This window comes from Musca autumnalis, unplaced genomic scaffold (genome assembly GCF_047663935.1).
Source record: "Musca autumnalis isolate F117 unplaced genomic scaffold, ASM4766393v1 scaffold_2, whole genome shotgun sequence".
Classification (NCBI taxonomy): Eukaryota; Metazoa; Arthropoda; class Insecta; order Diptera; family Muscidae; genus Musca; species Musca autumnalis.
In genome coordinates, this window is record NW_027411755.1 from 127323328 (window position 1) to 127341272 (window position 17945).

Below are 17945 nucleotides of genomic sequence, written 5' to 3' on the forward strand. Positions count from 1 at the left end.
CTGACTAAAACTGCCCTAGAATAGGGTTTCTATGGATATGTTAGCGTGTAACTCTGTTATCTAACCACGTACATAAACATAATTGGTATCAGTGGCAAGATGATGAAATCTTCTTCCACATTTGTCTAACGTTTGCGGTACGTGCCTTCCAGAAAGAACGCTATAAAACCTACATATATTAAAAATTTTACCAATTTTCAGACAAAAATGTTGATTTTTTTAAACCGCTAAATTGGTTGGATTTTATGTTGTTTTGGAGATTGTTTTGTTTCCCCAAGCCTATTTTTGCATAATAAGATAATCTGGTCCTTGGTTCATGTCATTTTGTATTAACAGCATAAAACAATTCTTGCCGTATACCTCCTCCAGAGGGGAAAGGGGGGAGAATGTTACGCTCGTGGTTTCTTAAAACACTCTTCGCAGCAGCACAAAGCTGTAACCGGCGTATTGGCTTGATTTTTACACTCAAAATATTTTTTGGCCACTTTCTCCATACAAGTGGATCCACTGTGCAATGGTCTGGTCGTCTTCGAGTGAAGTGGCTGTCAACAATTAACGGCAGCTGCGCATCCTAAAACCGAACCAGCTTATTTTCTTTAAATTATTAGAAACCAAATTTTCAACACAAAATTAGTAACATATAAATAAAAATACTGAATTTTTTAAAATTTTGATTTTTTTTATTTTTATGAAAGTCATATTTGTTTTAACAACATTTATGTTTTTTTTCTGTTTTTACAATAAAGTTTCGAGGTTTTCCCTCCAAAAACGATATGTAATTGAAAATGATAATTAAGACATAATTTACTCAATTAGATTAAGTAATTCTTTTGAAAATGATACGTCATAAAACATAAATGGCATTTCTAAGTTTTTTCTTGTTGTTGTTATAATAAAAAAACAAACACTTAATATACATAAGAAATATTTACACAAATTAAGGGTAATGTCCAAGAAAAAAGAAAAGAAAAAACAACTCATGATAATGGGATAACTAACAATAGTTGTATAGAAAACCCCAATTTATAGGATGTAAGATGTCCCCAAAAAATAAAACAAAAAAAGAAATAATAATAGTAAATAATAACTAAAGATATGGCATAAAAATTCTTAAATTAAAGAAAGAAAAAAAAAAACATTAAAAATACTACAATTTTCTGTAGAAAACTAAAAAATTAACTTCACATTCTATTTACAGGAGAAGCAAGTATTGTTCAAAAACAAATATAAGAACACTACTACTGCCACACTATCTAAATGTATGTATGCGTACTTCTAAAGAAACAACAATTAACCACAGTCTTTATCGTTGAGGATTGCCATTGAATAATGTTGACGCCGTTGCATCTAGGGAAGTGGTATGGTGGTGGTGACCATTTGTGTTGTTCGCTGTTGTTGCTTGACCACCATTCAAAAATTCGGAGGGAGACATTTTCGTTATAGCAACATCATTACCATTCAGATATTTGTTGAATGGTGTAACTGTCTTCAGATGCTTCAACTGTTCTTCAATTAAAGCATCTTCTGCAGAATCGGCGACTTCATTTGAGCAGGCTGGCGACAAGGGTGGCTGTGGTGATTGTGGTTTTATGGACGACGTTGTGGATGAGGTCAAGGCATCATTGGAATTACTAAGACTTGCTGTATAGGGTGATAGGGCTCTGGGATAATCCTCACTTAATGGCAAAGCATAACCGTGTGAAATCATCATGTGACCCAAATTGATTTCAATGCCTATGTAGTGGGGGGAGTAGAAGAAGTTAACATTAACATATCATAAACATATTTTCAAATCATACCCTCTTGTATATCATATAGCTCAACACCAGGTATGGGTGATCCTTCCCTTGCTGCTGCATTTCCAGTAAGAGTTTTAACACGATCCTTATAGGTGACAACACGTGATATTAACTTCTTCCAACGGGCAACTGAAATTGAATTAAAATATTAAAAAACAAATCTCCATAATCATGAGTGTATTTTCAAATTTAAATTAAATGCCCACCTTGTGTGAAATCTTCGAAAAATTCAATGGATTGGGGTTCCCACGTTTGTGGGTCGTTGATCAATGTTGACTTTACATTAGCCAAGAAACATTCAACAGCCTGAAATCTGTAAATATAAAGAAAACATTCATATTATAATGCGAGTGTTAGAAATGATGCAGTTTCCCTGTATAAAAGAAGTTGCTTTAGGCTGAGATGTGGCATAAGCGATGCAATCTCACAGTGGCTGCATTTTCGACGGGAGGTTTACCCGGAACCGTACTACATAAGCGTTTCGGCCAGCGTTTGCAACCTCAGTGTACACATTTTTGTATTTGTATCGTTTTTTTGTGTTGGGGGCAGCATGTTTCGGAATGCCTGCTCCGAATTAGTGTGGTCAGTGCCGGAAAGGAGGAAAACTCAGGACCAATTTGGATGTGTTCGGTTTGTAACATCCGCATCCACCACACTCAAACATCGGTGGGATGCAATTCATGTCTGGAGGAATTAGTGGACTTTATATGTCGGAAAAATATGATGTCGCGGTGGGAAACCAAGCTCAACAACAATTGTTAACTGTTCTAGCTTCGGCAAAACATATACAATCCCACGGCAGCGGGTTCGTTGTACCGGATTGGCCAGCAACCAAAAGAGTTTCGGTCAGTGGCTGCCAACCAAGCATCAACATATGCTGCTGCAACAACAACTTTCAATTGCCAAAAGCCACGGCAGGGCGTTCTTTGTACCGGATTGACCCGAAATCAAAAGCGTTTCGGTCAGCGACTTCCAACCCAACATCAAACCTATGCTGCTAGCTTATAGCGTTGTGATGAATACAACGTACTGATAAAGGATCGCACCAGAAATGGAGTCGATGGACTAGGTTTCCTATTGCACAAGTTTGTTCAATACAGGCAGACCTATCTCGCTTGAGCCTTGCTTTAATGACCCGTACAAGGAATGTATGGGTGTAGCAGTCAGATGTGGAACTGCCGAGGTAGAGTTGCTGAACGTATACATCCCGCTAGCTGTACTGCAGGTTATAGGCCTAATATTAGCCCGCTTTTGGAAGGTTTTGGGGGCTTTAAATGCTCATCATGATTTGTGGCATTCGGTCCTCGGAAACGACCGGAGGGGTACAGTGCTGGTTGAGCAGATTGATAGCGTTTTGCACAGTCAATGAGGACGCCCCTACCAGAATTAGCAGAGAGAGATAGAGAGAGGCATAACCATTGTGTCCACTTGGTCTGACAAATTACATCACCTGGCAACCCGTCGTTTCTTTTGGGTAGACCATCTCCACATAATTGTCTCCATCAGCAGACCGCTCGATTTTATTATTCCTGAACGCCGCACTTTCATCAAACATGTAAAAGCTAATTGGCCTAGTTTCAGAGAGTTCACTAATCACAGCTTCAACGATCTGTCCAACCCTTCTGATGTACGGGTAGCAGAAATGACGTTTTGACACAGCATTACTGCTGCAACATACCTGCTGGTCGAATACCCGAAATATTCCCAGCAGAGACGACCAATTTTAGTGACGCTAGAGTTAGTGAGCTGACACTGGAAGTTAATGGGTTCGTTGGTGAGCCCAAGCGGCTAGGATCATCTGAAGTGTTGCAACATTGGAACCGGAATAAGTGAATTTTGGACAACGGTTAAGTCACTCTCGAACCATGGAAAGAATGAAGATATGACCTGAGTTACGTTTGGCGACGTTACGCTGACTGATCCGAAGAATTTGTCGAGCATTCCGGAAATCGCTGGGCGAAGAGAATAGTACTACGTCGCATAAGATTAGGATGAACCACCACAATTTACAATGGATGATGTTGTGAATGTCATCAGAAACGCTAAATCATCCAAAGCGTTGGGCCCGGATGGAATCTCCATGGTAATGCTGAAACGGCTGAATGTGCCTGGAGTCGAGTATCTCACCAAAGTTCTAATCCTGTCGCTAGTCACCCACATCGTGCCCGAATCTGGAAAATGGGCAGGGTGGGCTCGTTACTGAAGCCAGTCAAGGATGCCATCAAAGACTCTTGAGACTTAAATCGTCCCCAGCATTAGAAATGGCTATCAAGTTGCCGATCATCAGCATGGGTACTGTAAACACAGCACGACAACAGCGCTACACGCCATCACCATACATATTAGTCAAGGACTCAAGCAGAACAAGTCGTGCGATAAGACAGTGATGGTGGTGTTTGACTTATCAAAAGCCTTTGACTTTTGACTTGACTTATCAAAAGCCTTTGACTTGACTTATCCACGCTGTTTGAGGACATTGAGCAGACAACCCCCCAGTCAAGTTTGAAAAGTTGGATGATCAACTACATGTGTGGACGCCAGTCGTACGTGGAATTCAGGAATAAGAAATCCAAGCCCCGCAAAGTGAAACAAGGAGTTCCCCAAGATGGGGTGATATCTCCGGAATTGTTTAACCTGTACCTCTCCTGTATTCCGCCCCCTCCAGATGGCATTGAGATCATAACGTATGCGGACGATTGTACGATCTTGGCGTCAAGTACCTTCCCTAACGACATTTGTGAAAGGTTGAACTCCTATTTGACTGATCTTACGCGAGGAATATGCAAATATCCGACACTAAATCTACAGCCATAAAGTCCTCGGAGTACATCCACCATCTATCGCACCTGAGGAGCGTCAGCTACCACGGCAAACCAGAGTAGTTGAGGCTCAACTACGCTCGGGATATTGCAGTCGCAAAGATCGATGGCACCGTGCAAAACATCTGCCCAGCATGCGGCATGTCCCGCAAAACACATTGCACCTTTTCAACTGCCCTGCCAAACCTACTCATCTAACTTCAGTGGATCTGTGGTTACATCCCATCGAAACAGCCACATTCCTGAAACTGGAGATAGACCCAGAGCCATTGAGCAGAAGAACAAACACACAAACATACAATAATAAACACTGTTACAACAACAACCCACTGTACCTTTTCATCTTCCCTGCCCAAACCAACCATGAAACAAACATCCATACATACCTCAATGTAAGAAAATCCGTACGCAGTTCAAAAATCTCATGAGGTAAGACATATTCACTATCGCCATAATCCACAAAGTACAAATCCAACACAACCTCATTGGGATTGTATTGATTGGGTAGGATACCAACAACTTCCGCACGATACCATTTATTGTCATGTTTAAAGACCGTTGCCACAATCTGTCCCAAATATGGTTCACGAATTTGATGCATTGCTCGATTGTCAGCATTACTATAATACGCTGTCATATTGGCTACCAAATCATCTAATTTCTTGGTCTGTGGTCCAATAAGTTGTACCCAAAATTTGGCTGGTGATGCAATTGCTGAAACATACACCTCCATGGGTTTATCATCATTGCGGGCGGCCATAAGTTTTTCACGTGGTGGCAAATGGGAACTTAACGATGTTTGTGACGAGTACAGGCTGGAGTTGACGCTATTCGCTGGCGAACGTCTTGGTTCACGTTTTTGTTCCACCTCTTCAACGGCCCGGCGTAGATTTTCATCTTCTTCGATTTTATCTTCAATCATTTTACGAGCAATATTAACTTGCTGACGATTACCGGTAATGGTAATGCGTCTGCTATTCGAGCTACGAACTCCAGCATCGACTGACACCTTGGCCAAGGAGATGCGACATATTTCTTGCATTGCTTCACCGCAACGACCCATTATTTTGCCACAAACACTTTGTGGTACGTAGATTTCTTCTTTGACAATGGGTGAACGTTCGATTTCCTTTAATAAAATGGAACGGGCTTCTTTTACATTATCTGGATAGCCGGAAATTTCACATAGTTTGTGGGTATCATCTTTGTCTCTGAAAAGGAAATTAAAAACGATTACTTTAATTTGTTCCACAACCTGAGAATCTTCTTGTTTGTATGTCTTACCGAAAATGTATTGTTGTTTGAGTTTTATCCTGTATGCATTTAAGGTTGGCTCCTTGTCTTCCCGCTATTAGGGCAACATGTTCATTGGCTATTTTAAATTCAATCTTTACGTCTTTTTGTGCCTGTTTTGCTGTTTGTGAACTTTGTCTGCCAATGGCTTTGGGTTTTTGTGAATTATTTCTCTTGTTGTCCTGCCTTTGATCTTCGTCATCTTCGTCACGTTGCTTAAAGTAGGCATATAGCATGGCACCACCCAGTGTACAGAGACCAAAGCCTAATATAAGCTTATAGGTAGGTGTATTGCCCAATGGTGTATTGCGAAACATTGTGTCTGTAGTATTTTGTCCAAATTATAATATTTGAATTCTTAAAGATAGGAAGTCGCACAATTTTTTACAACAGCTAATAACCTGAAAGAATTAAAAGAATAAAGAACGATTAGGATATTATGTTCAAAGAATACAAAGGTACAACAATAGTTTTGAATGATCAATTTAAATGGAACATGGCGAATAGAGTAATGAACAGGTAAAAAAAGAAGGAGATATACCCTCAGCCTGTGTGAATTGAAACTCTTTTTTCCCTAAAAAAAAATGTGTATTTAGGAAGTTTTCAGAATTTTGACGTATGAACTGCCGAACAATATATGGACTTGAATTAAAAGCAAAAAGTGTTTCGAAGTGGGTCTTATTTTGGGAGTCATTCTTTTCGATTACCAGTTATTTCATTTGGTCACCGTATAATTTAAAGCTTTGGGACGTTATATCAGGAAGTATTGACTTGTCCACGAAAAAAATAATATCGGTTACGAGGAATACCGTCGATTAAAATTTACAAAAAGCCCTCGAATTGACCCTAAACAAAAATGTTGAACACTAGTGGGGGAGGTACCCTTGAGGAGCTTCAAACACGACACATAACAGAAGAATACTTCCCTCAACTTCCTTACTTGCCGAAAGAAAGCGTTCATTGTTCCGATAGCGGTTTATCTTGATGTTGTAGCAACGCAAATATGTTCGTTCACATATCTTTTTTCAGCTATCTGGTTCTGATTCGTCTGTGTCTAGATTTAAAAATTCTGCAACCTTAACTGGCTACGTCCATAAAGAATCAGGAGACAGATGAGCGAGTGTAGTTAGGAAGTTTAACAAATGTATCGTGTTGTATACGAATGTGGACGGCTGCATCAATCATCAGGATCTTAATTGAACTCGTTTTTGCCTTGGAATCTGGCGTTATTTTGCTGCGACATCGGCAACATTTTGTTGTGCTGACCTTGTTCCTACTTCTCATTTTGTCACAAATAGCTGTGGCTTGCGCATACGACTTAAACAAGCTATCGAGCGTTACACCCAATATCTTCGGATATAGTTAGTGGTCGGAATCAGGACACTATCGAACAATATTTTCAGGTGGATCCTGAAATCGACGATAGGACCCGACGCCATGATAGTACAATCATTCGCATACATTGCGATCTCTGGAGGTTGTGGAATTCAGAAAGTTAGAGGTTAAACAGTTCCAGAGAAATCATCCCACCTTGGGAAATTATCTGTTTCACATAATGGGTCTTAGATTTCTTATTTCTGAATTCCACAAACGACTGGCATCAACCACACATATATATGATTATCCAACGTTTCAAAAACGGCTGGAATGACAATTTCCCTGTCGTCGAGCATCTTGGCATCAATGACATTATTATGTATTTTTTAAACATCCTGGGCCAGTTTCAAGCTGCGAGGATGGCTTATAGACTCAGAGAGTTAGGAACGTTTTGAGTTTTACAGATTGGACATGCGAAGGTATTAAACTTAATTGATGCACAAGTTGAGTTTTAGGCTTGGTTCAAATTCAGTAATTATTCTAAGAAGAGACATTTGGGCTAAAGTTAATTCTCCTCTGGACGGTTTGGCTATAAATCAGGAATGATCAAAGATGGAGGAAAACACTGGCTCTGGTGTATGCGAAAATCCTCTAAGCAAACACTCATATAACCTTAACGACAGCTGTACCGTATTTCAAGCGGAGATTCTTGCTATCAGGACAACAGCAGAGTTGGTTAGAGGACTTGAAGCCGACCTCTGAGGACTCGTGACCTAAATGCATATGTCGATCGTCAGGCGGCAATAAAGGCTCTCAAGTCATGGACCATAAACTAGTGAGCTCTCCTTGATTGCAGAAGGGCTGTGTATGAAACACGCGTGAGAAAAAGTAGAGAGAAGTGTATTTTCACAAAACAAAAAAGAATAAGAATAACAAAAACGTGATTAGGAGAAACTCGAGATGTTCAGCAGTCAAGAGGTTAAACACCAAACTAAACGCTAATAGCATAGCGAGTTTTTCCTAATCACGTTTTTCTTATTCTTATTCTTTTTTGCTCCTGTATTATAAATTCAAGTAAATTTTAAATATTGAGGCGATAATAGGTTTGTCTGGTTACCCTAAAATTTGTAACAATTTGTACCAATTGTTGCTGGAAGTCGTCTGTTAACACAAAAAACCAGCAAAAGTGAGCGATTCGAGAGAGACATTTTGACAGTTCCTTCATTGAGAGTTTGCAAATTCTTGCTGGACAAATTTCTTCTAGCAAACATTTGCAACTCTTCTTCTTCCTGAAAACAATCAATCATCTGTTTTTAATTTTTCGTTGATTTATGTACGTGAATATAAAAAACAATTTTATTGCGGAAATAGCAAGTCCAATTGTATTATTTTTTTGTAGAACAAAGTTGCGATGTTGAAAAATCCATTTTGGGTCATTTTCGTTTTTATTTTTAATAAAATACACATTTTTGACAAATTGTTCTGTTTTGGCAAGTAAGCAGATTGCTTGCTGGTTTTTGCTGGGAAGGTGTCTGTTTACTTTTTATAATTTTCTAGCAAAAGAGAATAAAAACTCCATACTCTCTGAGAAAGTTCTTGCTGGAAAAGTAACCAGACAGACTTATGATATTACATTTAATGAACAAACTGTTAGAAATAAGTCACAATAGCAGTACGAACTATGCCATTTAGTATCTTACAATGTTGCTAATTTACAAAACTCCTTAAACTATGGCAACTTTATCACTTATTTGAATAAATTTGAAATATTTTTCCTATTCGAAACTCATGTTGAGCAAAATAAGCAAAACAAGTTTTCACCTTTCTTCCACAACTACTGCATTCAATGGGTTGATGCTAGAAAAATATACAGAGCTGGTCGAGCTAAGGGTGGTTGTTTGTTTGGTTATAAAAAAGATATAAAAGAGAAATTTAATTTGAAATTTGTAAAAATTCACGAGTTTATCTTACTGTCTGCCATTTTTAATGGTAAATTGTTTTATTTTATACCAGTATACTTAAATTGTACAAGTTGGAAAAATGATGTTGAGAAGTTTGAAGCCTTTTTACAAAGTCTTAGCCCAAATAATTACTGCATTATTGGAGATTTCAACGCACGTATTGGTGAAGAGCAGATTTTAGATCAAAACATCTTACGCGATCTACCTCTTATTAAAGAACGCAGATCATCTAAAGACAAAACTATTAATGCACAAGGTAGAAAACTATTAAACATTGTGGAAGATATTGGTGGAATCATTGTTAACGGCAGAGCAATGGGAGACGAGAATGGAGATTACAGTTTCTGTGGAGTTATGGGTAGTTCAGTTATAGACTACTGTTTTTGTTCATTGAATTTTCTAAACTACATCAATAACTTCCAGATAGGTTCTGAACCTTTCTCTGACCATATGCCATTATGTCTTAATATCAAGATTCCTCTTTACATACATAATCAAAATCCCCAGAGAAATCTAGAAAGACTATATTGGAAACATAAGTACAATGACCAATACAAACAGAATCTTGAAACAATTTTTAATGAACAACCATTCCAAAATAACGCATCTGTGGACTACATGGTAAAATCGGTGACAGAAACAGTAAAACTTGCATATGTTAAACCCTGTAGTAAAAAGTTCTTTGAACCTAAACAGATCTGGTTCGACTGGAGCTGCTACCGCCTGAGAACAGTTATGCGTAAAAACTTAAAGTTATACAGAGAAAACCATAGCCCTACAAATAGAACAAGATATTACATATCAAGAGCTAAATTTCAAAACATCTGTAAAAAGAAAAAGTTAGAATCATACAATAAAAATCTAAAACGGTTGGATTCAGTAAGTTGTAGCAAAGATTGGTGGAATCTTTCCAATTCCTTGAAAAATCGTAATGTCATTCCTAAAAGTACACTAAATGCCAATGATTTCAAGTCTCATTTTGAAACATTGTTACTAAGCACAGATGATGCTCAAAAAATAATTTGGTGCCAACCTTACTGGATTGACCCTATTCTGGATTCCCCATTGGAAATATGGGAACTTCACACAGTTTTGAGGAACCTGAAATTGAACAAATCTCCTGGCGAAGATGGTATCCCATATGAATACTATAAATTTGCACCCACATGTTTGCGTAACTCTTTACTAACACTATTCAATAGAATATTTCTTCGCGAGGATATTCCACTATCTTTCAAGAGTTCAATACTGATACCACTATTTAAAAAAGGCGATCCGAACATGGCCACTAATTATAGAGGACTATCCCTCATAAATACCTTATGTAAAATCTTCTGTACCATTTTACTAAATAGAGTTTCCGAATGGGTTAACAGAAATAATGTGTTAAATGAATTCCAAGCCGGTTTTCGAAAGGGATATTCCACGGTTGACAATATATTCAATCTAACCAGTATTGTAAATCTCAACAATCTCAAAAACAATCGTACGTACGTTTTCTTTGTCGATTTCTCTTCGGCCTTTGACTTAATCCCAAGGAACAGTTTGTTCTATAAGCTCTCAAGCATAGGATTATCGTCTAAAATCGTCAGAATTTTACAGTCTATATACACAAACTCACATAGCATGATATGGGATGGAAACAACTTTTCAGATGTTTTTCCTGTGGAATCTGGTGTAAGGCAAGGTTGTATTCTCAGCCCATTATTGTTTTCGTTGTTTTTAAATGATTTACCTAATATTCTTCCGCACGGTGTAAATGTGGCAAACACAAATATAAAAATTTTATTATATGCAGACGACATCGTTATATTGTCAAATACCCCTAAAGAACTTCAAGAAATGATAGATGTACTAAGGAATTATTGTGAATTGTGGAGTTTAAAAGTCAACCTTTCTAAATCAAAAGTGATGATTTTCCGTAAAAGTGGAAGAATATCTAGGAGCCTTCAATGGCACTTTGGCGACGAGGAAATTGAAATAGTTAATAACTACAAATATCTTGGAGTAGATTTATCCTTTAACCTATCTTTCAACAAACACATACAAAATAAACTTTCATCTTCAAAGATAGCAATTAACGCTACATGGTCTAAGTATATTTCACATAAACAAATCTCACAAGTTAATAAGTTAAAAATATTTGATGCTTGCTCAAAGTCTATAATGTTTTATGCTGCTCAAATTTGGGGTTGCAAACGATATGATGAAGTTGAAAAGCTATTTCGTTTCTTCATCAAGAAGACTCTGTTCCTCCCAGACAATACACCGAACTATGTTCTTTATATCGAAACTGGTTGGAGTACACTATTTATCTCCACATTAAAACTTCATTTCGATTATATAAATAAAGTACTAGGGCTTAACCAGCAAAGACTTCCTCGAATTTTGGCTGAGGCAATCATAACTCAAAAAATAAGCTGGGCAAATGATTGGACTAATATCTGCTCTAATCTGAACTACTCTCCTCTTGATAGCAGTTTACCAATTTGTTTATATTCAAAAGAAATTATAGAACTACTTGTTACCAAAGAACGCCAAGATTTCTTTACAAATGCATTAAACTCACAACATCATGATTTGTACCGTCTATTGAATTATAACTTGCCTCCACTACATACAACCAAACTTACAGCAAGAGCGGTCAGTTTAATAATTAAGGCAAGATGTGGATTACTTAATCTAAACGCCAGATGTTTTGGAAATTACAATAATGTAAATTGTCCCATATGCAACATGAATATTCCTGAAGACACTTTACATTTTATTGGTGTCTGTCCCATATACAGAGGTTTCAGACTCAAATATTTTGGCCAAAATATCCTCACTCTAAATGAAGTTTGTAAAATACTAAATGGCTTCAATAACGTATCTCTATATAATTATCTAGAAGATTGTATAAGATATAGATCTCTAATAATAAATGAATTTAACTCTTAAATAATGAATGAACAACATGCTTTCTACATTGAAATATGTAATCATATAAATTTTGCAACTTATTAAACTGCAGTTATAAATAGAATTATCGTGTAATGGCTTACAGCATTATGCTAGCCTAATATAGATTATATAGATTATAGTATTAAAATATTATGTAAATATGTTAAGTGAAAATCTATTAATAAATAATAATAATAATATAATAACTTAATGATATGCCAGATTCATTTCTAAACGACGTTATACGACCATGACAGAAGTGGTGCACTATAATCTAAAGAAATCATGTTATTTTCCTACGGAAATTCCATTGTCATAATGGATCAAATAAGAATTGAGAAAAAGGCTGCAAAAGTTTGATTGGCAGAAAACGGCAATAAGGCAAAATTGATGGTATTAATGTCCAAGATGTCCAGAATACTCGGACCGTGAAAATTGAAAACTAAAAATATATAGGAGTGTTAATGACTTCATTTACCTTGATGCTGTCATAAACAAAACAGATAACATCCGTTTTGAAATAATAATAAGAATAATATTGCTCAACAGATGGGACTTTGATCTAAGCAAGTAAGCCTTCCTTTCATTTGTTGGAATTAATAATGATACCCCCGTTACAAAAGTATACCAACGCGTGATACACGTAGTAAGGCAATGTCAGGCTTCTATGAAAAAAAGTTAAAGATAATATATTAAGGCATGTTAATCAAATTTGGAGAGATAATATGTAAAATATAGGAAATTTTTGAAATAAACGTTTTGTAAAGTCTCAATGGTCCCTTCTGTGATGTTTTTTCAACAATTACGTATATAAAGAACCATCTAAATTTGTAACATTTTAATACTACAGATTTTTTTTCGTTTCTTTCTATCCTCTATATAATAGTATGTATCAAATATTATACACTCATATACCCTTTCAAATTGCTAAAAAGAATGGTCATAAACTTGAAAGTTTAAAGAATTCAAATTGTCAGTATTATTATGTACCCTAATCAAATTTAAATTTCTTCACATGAAGTACAAAAATAAAAACAGAATATGTCCACAAAATACCGTCAGCAGAAAATGCCATTTGCTGTAATCTTATCAATGTTATAAGTTAGTTTTCTCTAATCACCATAATTAACGAAAAAGCAAAGAGAAAAAATATAAAAAATTTCCAATACATGCGGAAAATAAAAATTTTACAAAGTGTTTCAACAAAAATTTGTAGCAAATATTTAAAAATAAATATTGCGAACAACAGAACATATTGTTAATAATTTCCCTTCTTTCAAGTTCAAATTCCAATTGATGAAGGTCATGTTTGTTTCGAAATGAAAGCGACATGTTGTCAAATGTGTTGTTTGGTGAGGAGAAAAGTACAAAAATAATAAAAAGTAATCAATATTAAAACAAGTGAGCAAAGGCTATAGTCGGGACGGGGCCGACCATGTGATACCCTACACCACTACCCCTGTGCATAAGCTTTTCACTGGTAAACATTTCTTTTAGGAAATATAAACCGACTACCACCAAAAATAATATGCCTCTTTGTCTCAGGGACCCCCATAAGCAACCAAAATTTCGTGACCATCCGATCAAAATTACGACCTGTAGCTTGATTGCAAAAAAATGGAAGAATTGGATGCATTACCGACTATTGTGGGTTCTCCCTTGTTTGACCACCTTCGCCAACTGCTTTACACCAATGTAAAGGTAATATTTTCTTCTTCCATTGACAGGCTTTGTCGTTGGAATACCCCTACTAGAAGCCAATATATTCACAAAGAATTTGTCTCCAAATGAGTTTTTCCCCATTAAATATTATCCGGCTATCACCAAAATCAATAGGCTTCTTCCAATGTGGGACCCGCATCAACTCCCAAAAAATTCGTGACGATCCGATTAAAATTGCGACCTGTAGCGTGATTACAAACAAATCGGAAAATGGGATGCATTACCGACTATTGCGATATCTCTGTTGTTTGAGTAGCTACGACAACCTACTTTACATCGTTGTAAAGGTGATATTTTCTACTTTCCTTGGCAGGTTTTGCTTTTGATATACCTCTTAAAGAAACAGAGATTTTGGCTTTGAAATAAAACGTAGACCTTTTCTCCAAATAAGTTTTTGCCCATTCCGACCCTTGAATATTATCCGACCATCATTAAAATCAGTAGGCTTCTTCCTCTGTGGGACCCCCATTAACCCCCAAAATTTCGTGACCATCCGATCAAAATTGCGACCTGTAGCGTGATTACAAAAAAATCGGAAAATGGGATGCATTATCGGCTATTGCCATATCTTTGATATTTGACCACCTACGACAACCTCCTTTACACCGTTGTAAAGGTGATATTTTCTACTTTCCTTATCAGGTTTTGCTTTTGATATACCTCTTAAAGAAACAGAGATATTGGCTTTGAAACAAAATGTTGACTTTTCTCCAAATAAGTGTTTGCCCATTCCGACCCCTAAATATTATCCGACCATCACCAAAATCAATATGCTTCTTCATCTGTGAGACCCCCATTAACCCTGAAATTTTCTTGACGATCCGATCAATATTGTGACCTGTAGCGTGATTTCTAAAAAATAGAAAAATGGGATGTATTACCGACTATTGCGATATCTCCGTTATTTGGTTACCTACGCCGACCTAGTTTGCATCATTGTAAAGACGGGATCTTCTACTTTCATAGTCAGGCTTTGCTTTTGGAAAATTTTCAACCAAAGCTGTGATATTTGTCAATATAATTAAAATCGCAAAAATGAAAATTGGGGTTTTAATTGCTACTATTGCGATATCTTCGTTGTTTGATCACCTACGAGCACCTACTTTACATCATTAGAAAGGTGATATTTTCTGCTTTTATTGTCAGGTTTTGCTTTTGGTATACCCCTTATAGAAGCTGAGATATTGGCTATGGAAAAAAACGTTGTCTTTTTATCCACTTAAGTTTTTTGCCCTTTCCGACCCCTAAAAATTATCCGACCATCACCAAAATCAATAGGCTTCTTCCCCTCCGGGACCCTCATCAACATCCAAAATTTCGTGACGATCCGATCAAAATTGCGGCCTGTAGCGTGATTACAAGGTTTAGATGGACAGACGGACAGACGGACAGACGGACGGACGGACGGACTGACGGACGGACACACATAGCCAGATCGACTCAGCTCGTCGAGACATTCATTTTGATATATATAAGTATGGGTCTACGACCATTATTTCGATGCGTTACAAACTTTTTGGCCAAAACCAACTTATAATACCCTCCCCACATAGTGGTGTAGGGTATAAATAGATTAAAATAACCGCGATATACGTACATATGTATGTATTCATACAAAGTATACATACATTCAGTGTTAAAATTTATTGAACAACAAATCTCTAACCGGCAGAAAATACGATTCACACTAACGTTTCATAAATGTTCAATAAATACTACACTGGAAAAGAGAAATGCGGTGTGCTGTACAATTTCTTTTGAAGAGTATTATTTGCACATAAATTTGTATATATACATTATTGCAAATAGAAGTATATTTGGGTATTTATTTATTTGATTAAAAAGAAGACAAATAGAGATTTATGTTGGTATGTGCTTCATACAATTCATTCATTTTTTATATTTTTAATTCAAGTAGAACCTTATCAAGGTAAGATAATTGTCTCGCGTAATAAATGCCAGAAATCTGAGATAACAATTATAAAAACTCTATACTATAAACATACATTTTTAGGCGCCAAATTCAAATTCAATACATTTGGAACTTCAAAAAATAGAATTTTTACATTATTAAATTAAAGTAAATTAGTATTTGCTTAGAAAGCGTAGGCAACTCGAGATCTAGGTCGTAATTTTACCGAACAATAAGAGGATCACTTAGTATCTGTATGTACGTGGAGTTTTAGAAGATACTTTTTTAATAAGTGAAGAGTCACTGTGATAAAAATATGTTATTCATCATTACAGTTTTTTTTTTGTTTTGGGAAATTCGGGTTTTTTGACACCATTTTCATTCACATCACGTATTTATTTGACAAGAAAAAATCCCCTATACATTTCAATTGTTTATGAAGTCATATTGCAAATAAAAACACGAGGGAAACAAAAATAAACAAACGTTAAAAATCTCAAGGCTGTCTTAATAATAAAAGCAAACGGAATATCATTAAGTGGTCAGTATGTTATTAAGTAAAGTATAGGAACAACCAAAATTAGGTGAGTTCATATTGCTACAAACAAAAATGCAATAAAAAACATTTTTTCTCAGAATTTTTAAGAATGTTTGGATAATTATTCGCGTACTGTTATTGCTTTTCTCATTGGGAAATAAACTCACTATTAATTTAAGAAAATGCAACCATAAAAATATAAACAACCTCAATTAGAAGCATTGTGGCGTTTTTTTTTTACCTCTACCTCCTACCTCAAACCTCTCTAATAACTTTTTTGAAAGTACACGTGTCCTCGATAACGATATCCTTTCAGAGGCAAGCATGATTTAGGGAATAATTAAAAACGTAAGATTTATACGAAAATATTGGATTTTAACATAGAAACTAATTAAAGTTGTTTCTTAAGATATTGCTAGTCTTCGAGAAAATAAGAGTAGATGTAATCAGTTCGAAAAATATTAATTTTAATATTAAAATATTAATTCGTCTAGAAATGTTTAAAATGTCGAAAACTGTTCCTAATTATCTTATATTTTGGCCATGTCCGACCGTCTGTCTGTCTGTGGAAATCACTCTAGCGTCCGAACGGATTGAAGTAGTTGGATGAAATTTTGCTAAAATCTATTATATGTACGTAGGACTTTTGGTATTGAAAGCGGGAAATGTAGGTCCACGTTTTCGTATAGCCCCCATACAAATTGACGCGTGACGCGTCGTCGTTTTAAGGAATTTTTAAGATATTTGTCCCATTTGACCACCGAATCGGTTGTAATTTGGTATTATCTGTTTTCAGAGGCTAAAATATATTTCTACCAAAGTTTGTTTATATAGGTCCACGTTTTGGTATAGCCCCCATATAACACCCCGTATATAGTACGCGTCACTTTACGATATTTTGAATGTATTAGTCCCATTTGACCACAGAATCGGTTGTAACTTTGTATTTTGTGTTTCCAAAGGCTACCATAAAATGTTTACATAGGTCCAGTTTTGATATAGTCCCCATAGGACGATAGCTCCCGACTTTCGGTATTTTGAAGGTTTTAGCCTCATTATCACACCGAAATGGCTGAAGTTTGGTATTTAGTCTTCTTTGGGGGTACAAAACTTTCTCCCAGAAATTTGTAGGTATAGGTCCACGCCCTCATATAGCCCCCATAGAACGGTACCTCCTGATTTTCGGTATTTTGAAGGTTGTGACATCAATATCCCACCACAATGATTGAAATTTGGTAGTTAGTCTTCGTTAAGGGTATACAATTTTCCACCTGAAATTTGTCGATATAAGTCAACGACCTCATATAGCCCCATAGGACGATATCTCCCAATTTTCGGAATTTTTGGAATTCACTTCAATACTGTTCGTGGTGGAGGGTATAAAAAGTTCGGCCCGGCCGAACTTAACGCTTTTCTTACTTGTTTATTTTAAAACAACTAATTTATTAGTGGAAAAAGTTTGGCATTGTTCGCCAAGAGGTAAGGCAGGGAAGACTAGTTTCGATCCACGCCACTGGATCTCATCAGTTCCCTTGTTTCTTGTTTGTGGATAATCTCCACCGAAGTTATTTTTCAATAACTTCTTCAACAAGAAACTTTTTATACCCAAACATCAATCGTCAGCTCGAAGTATAAAGGTGA

The 17945-nt window shown here is 36.3% G+C and overlaps 1 protein-coding gene across 3 annotated transcripts in view; it reads right to left on the reverse strand.

The window, feature by feature from the left end:
- Positions 1-658: 658 nt before the first annotated feature.
- The window catches only part of papi (tudor and KH domain containing protein papi), a 61847-nt gene continuing 44560 nt past the window's right edge, over positions 659-17945 (reverse strand). For 2 of the 3 annotated variants that reach the window (XM_073969282.1, XM_073969281.1), the window contains exons 2-6: positions 5903-6312; positions 5005-5829; positions 2006-2112; positions 1800-1928; positions 659-1734 (exon numbers count right to left, since the gene is read on the reverse strand). In XM_073969282.1, the coding sequence (XP_073825383.1) occupies positions 1304-1734; positions 1800-1928; positions 2006-2112; positions 5005-5829; positions 5903-6228 (1818 nt within the window). In that variant the 5' untranslated portion in view covers positions 6229-6312 and the 3' untranslated portion in view covers positions 659-1303. The remainder of the gene's footprint in view (positions 1735-1799; positions 1929-2005; positions 2113-5004; positions 5830-5902; positions 6313-17945) is intronic. The other variant, XM_073969283.1, reaches the window with a different exon arrangement.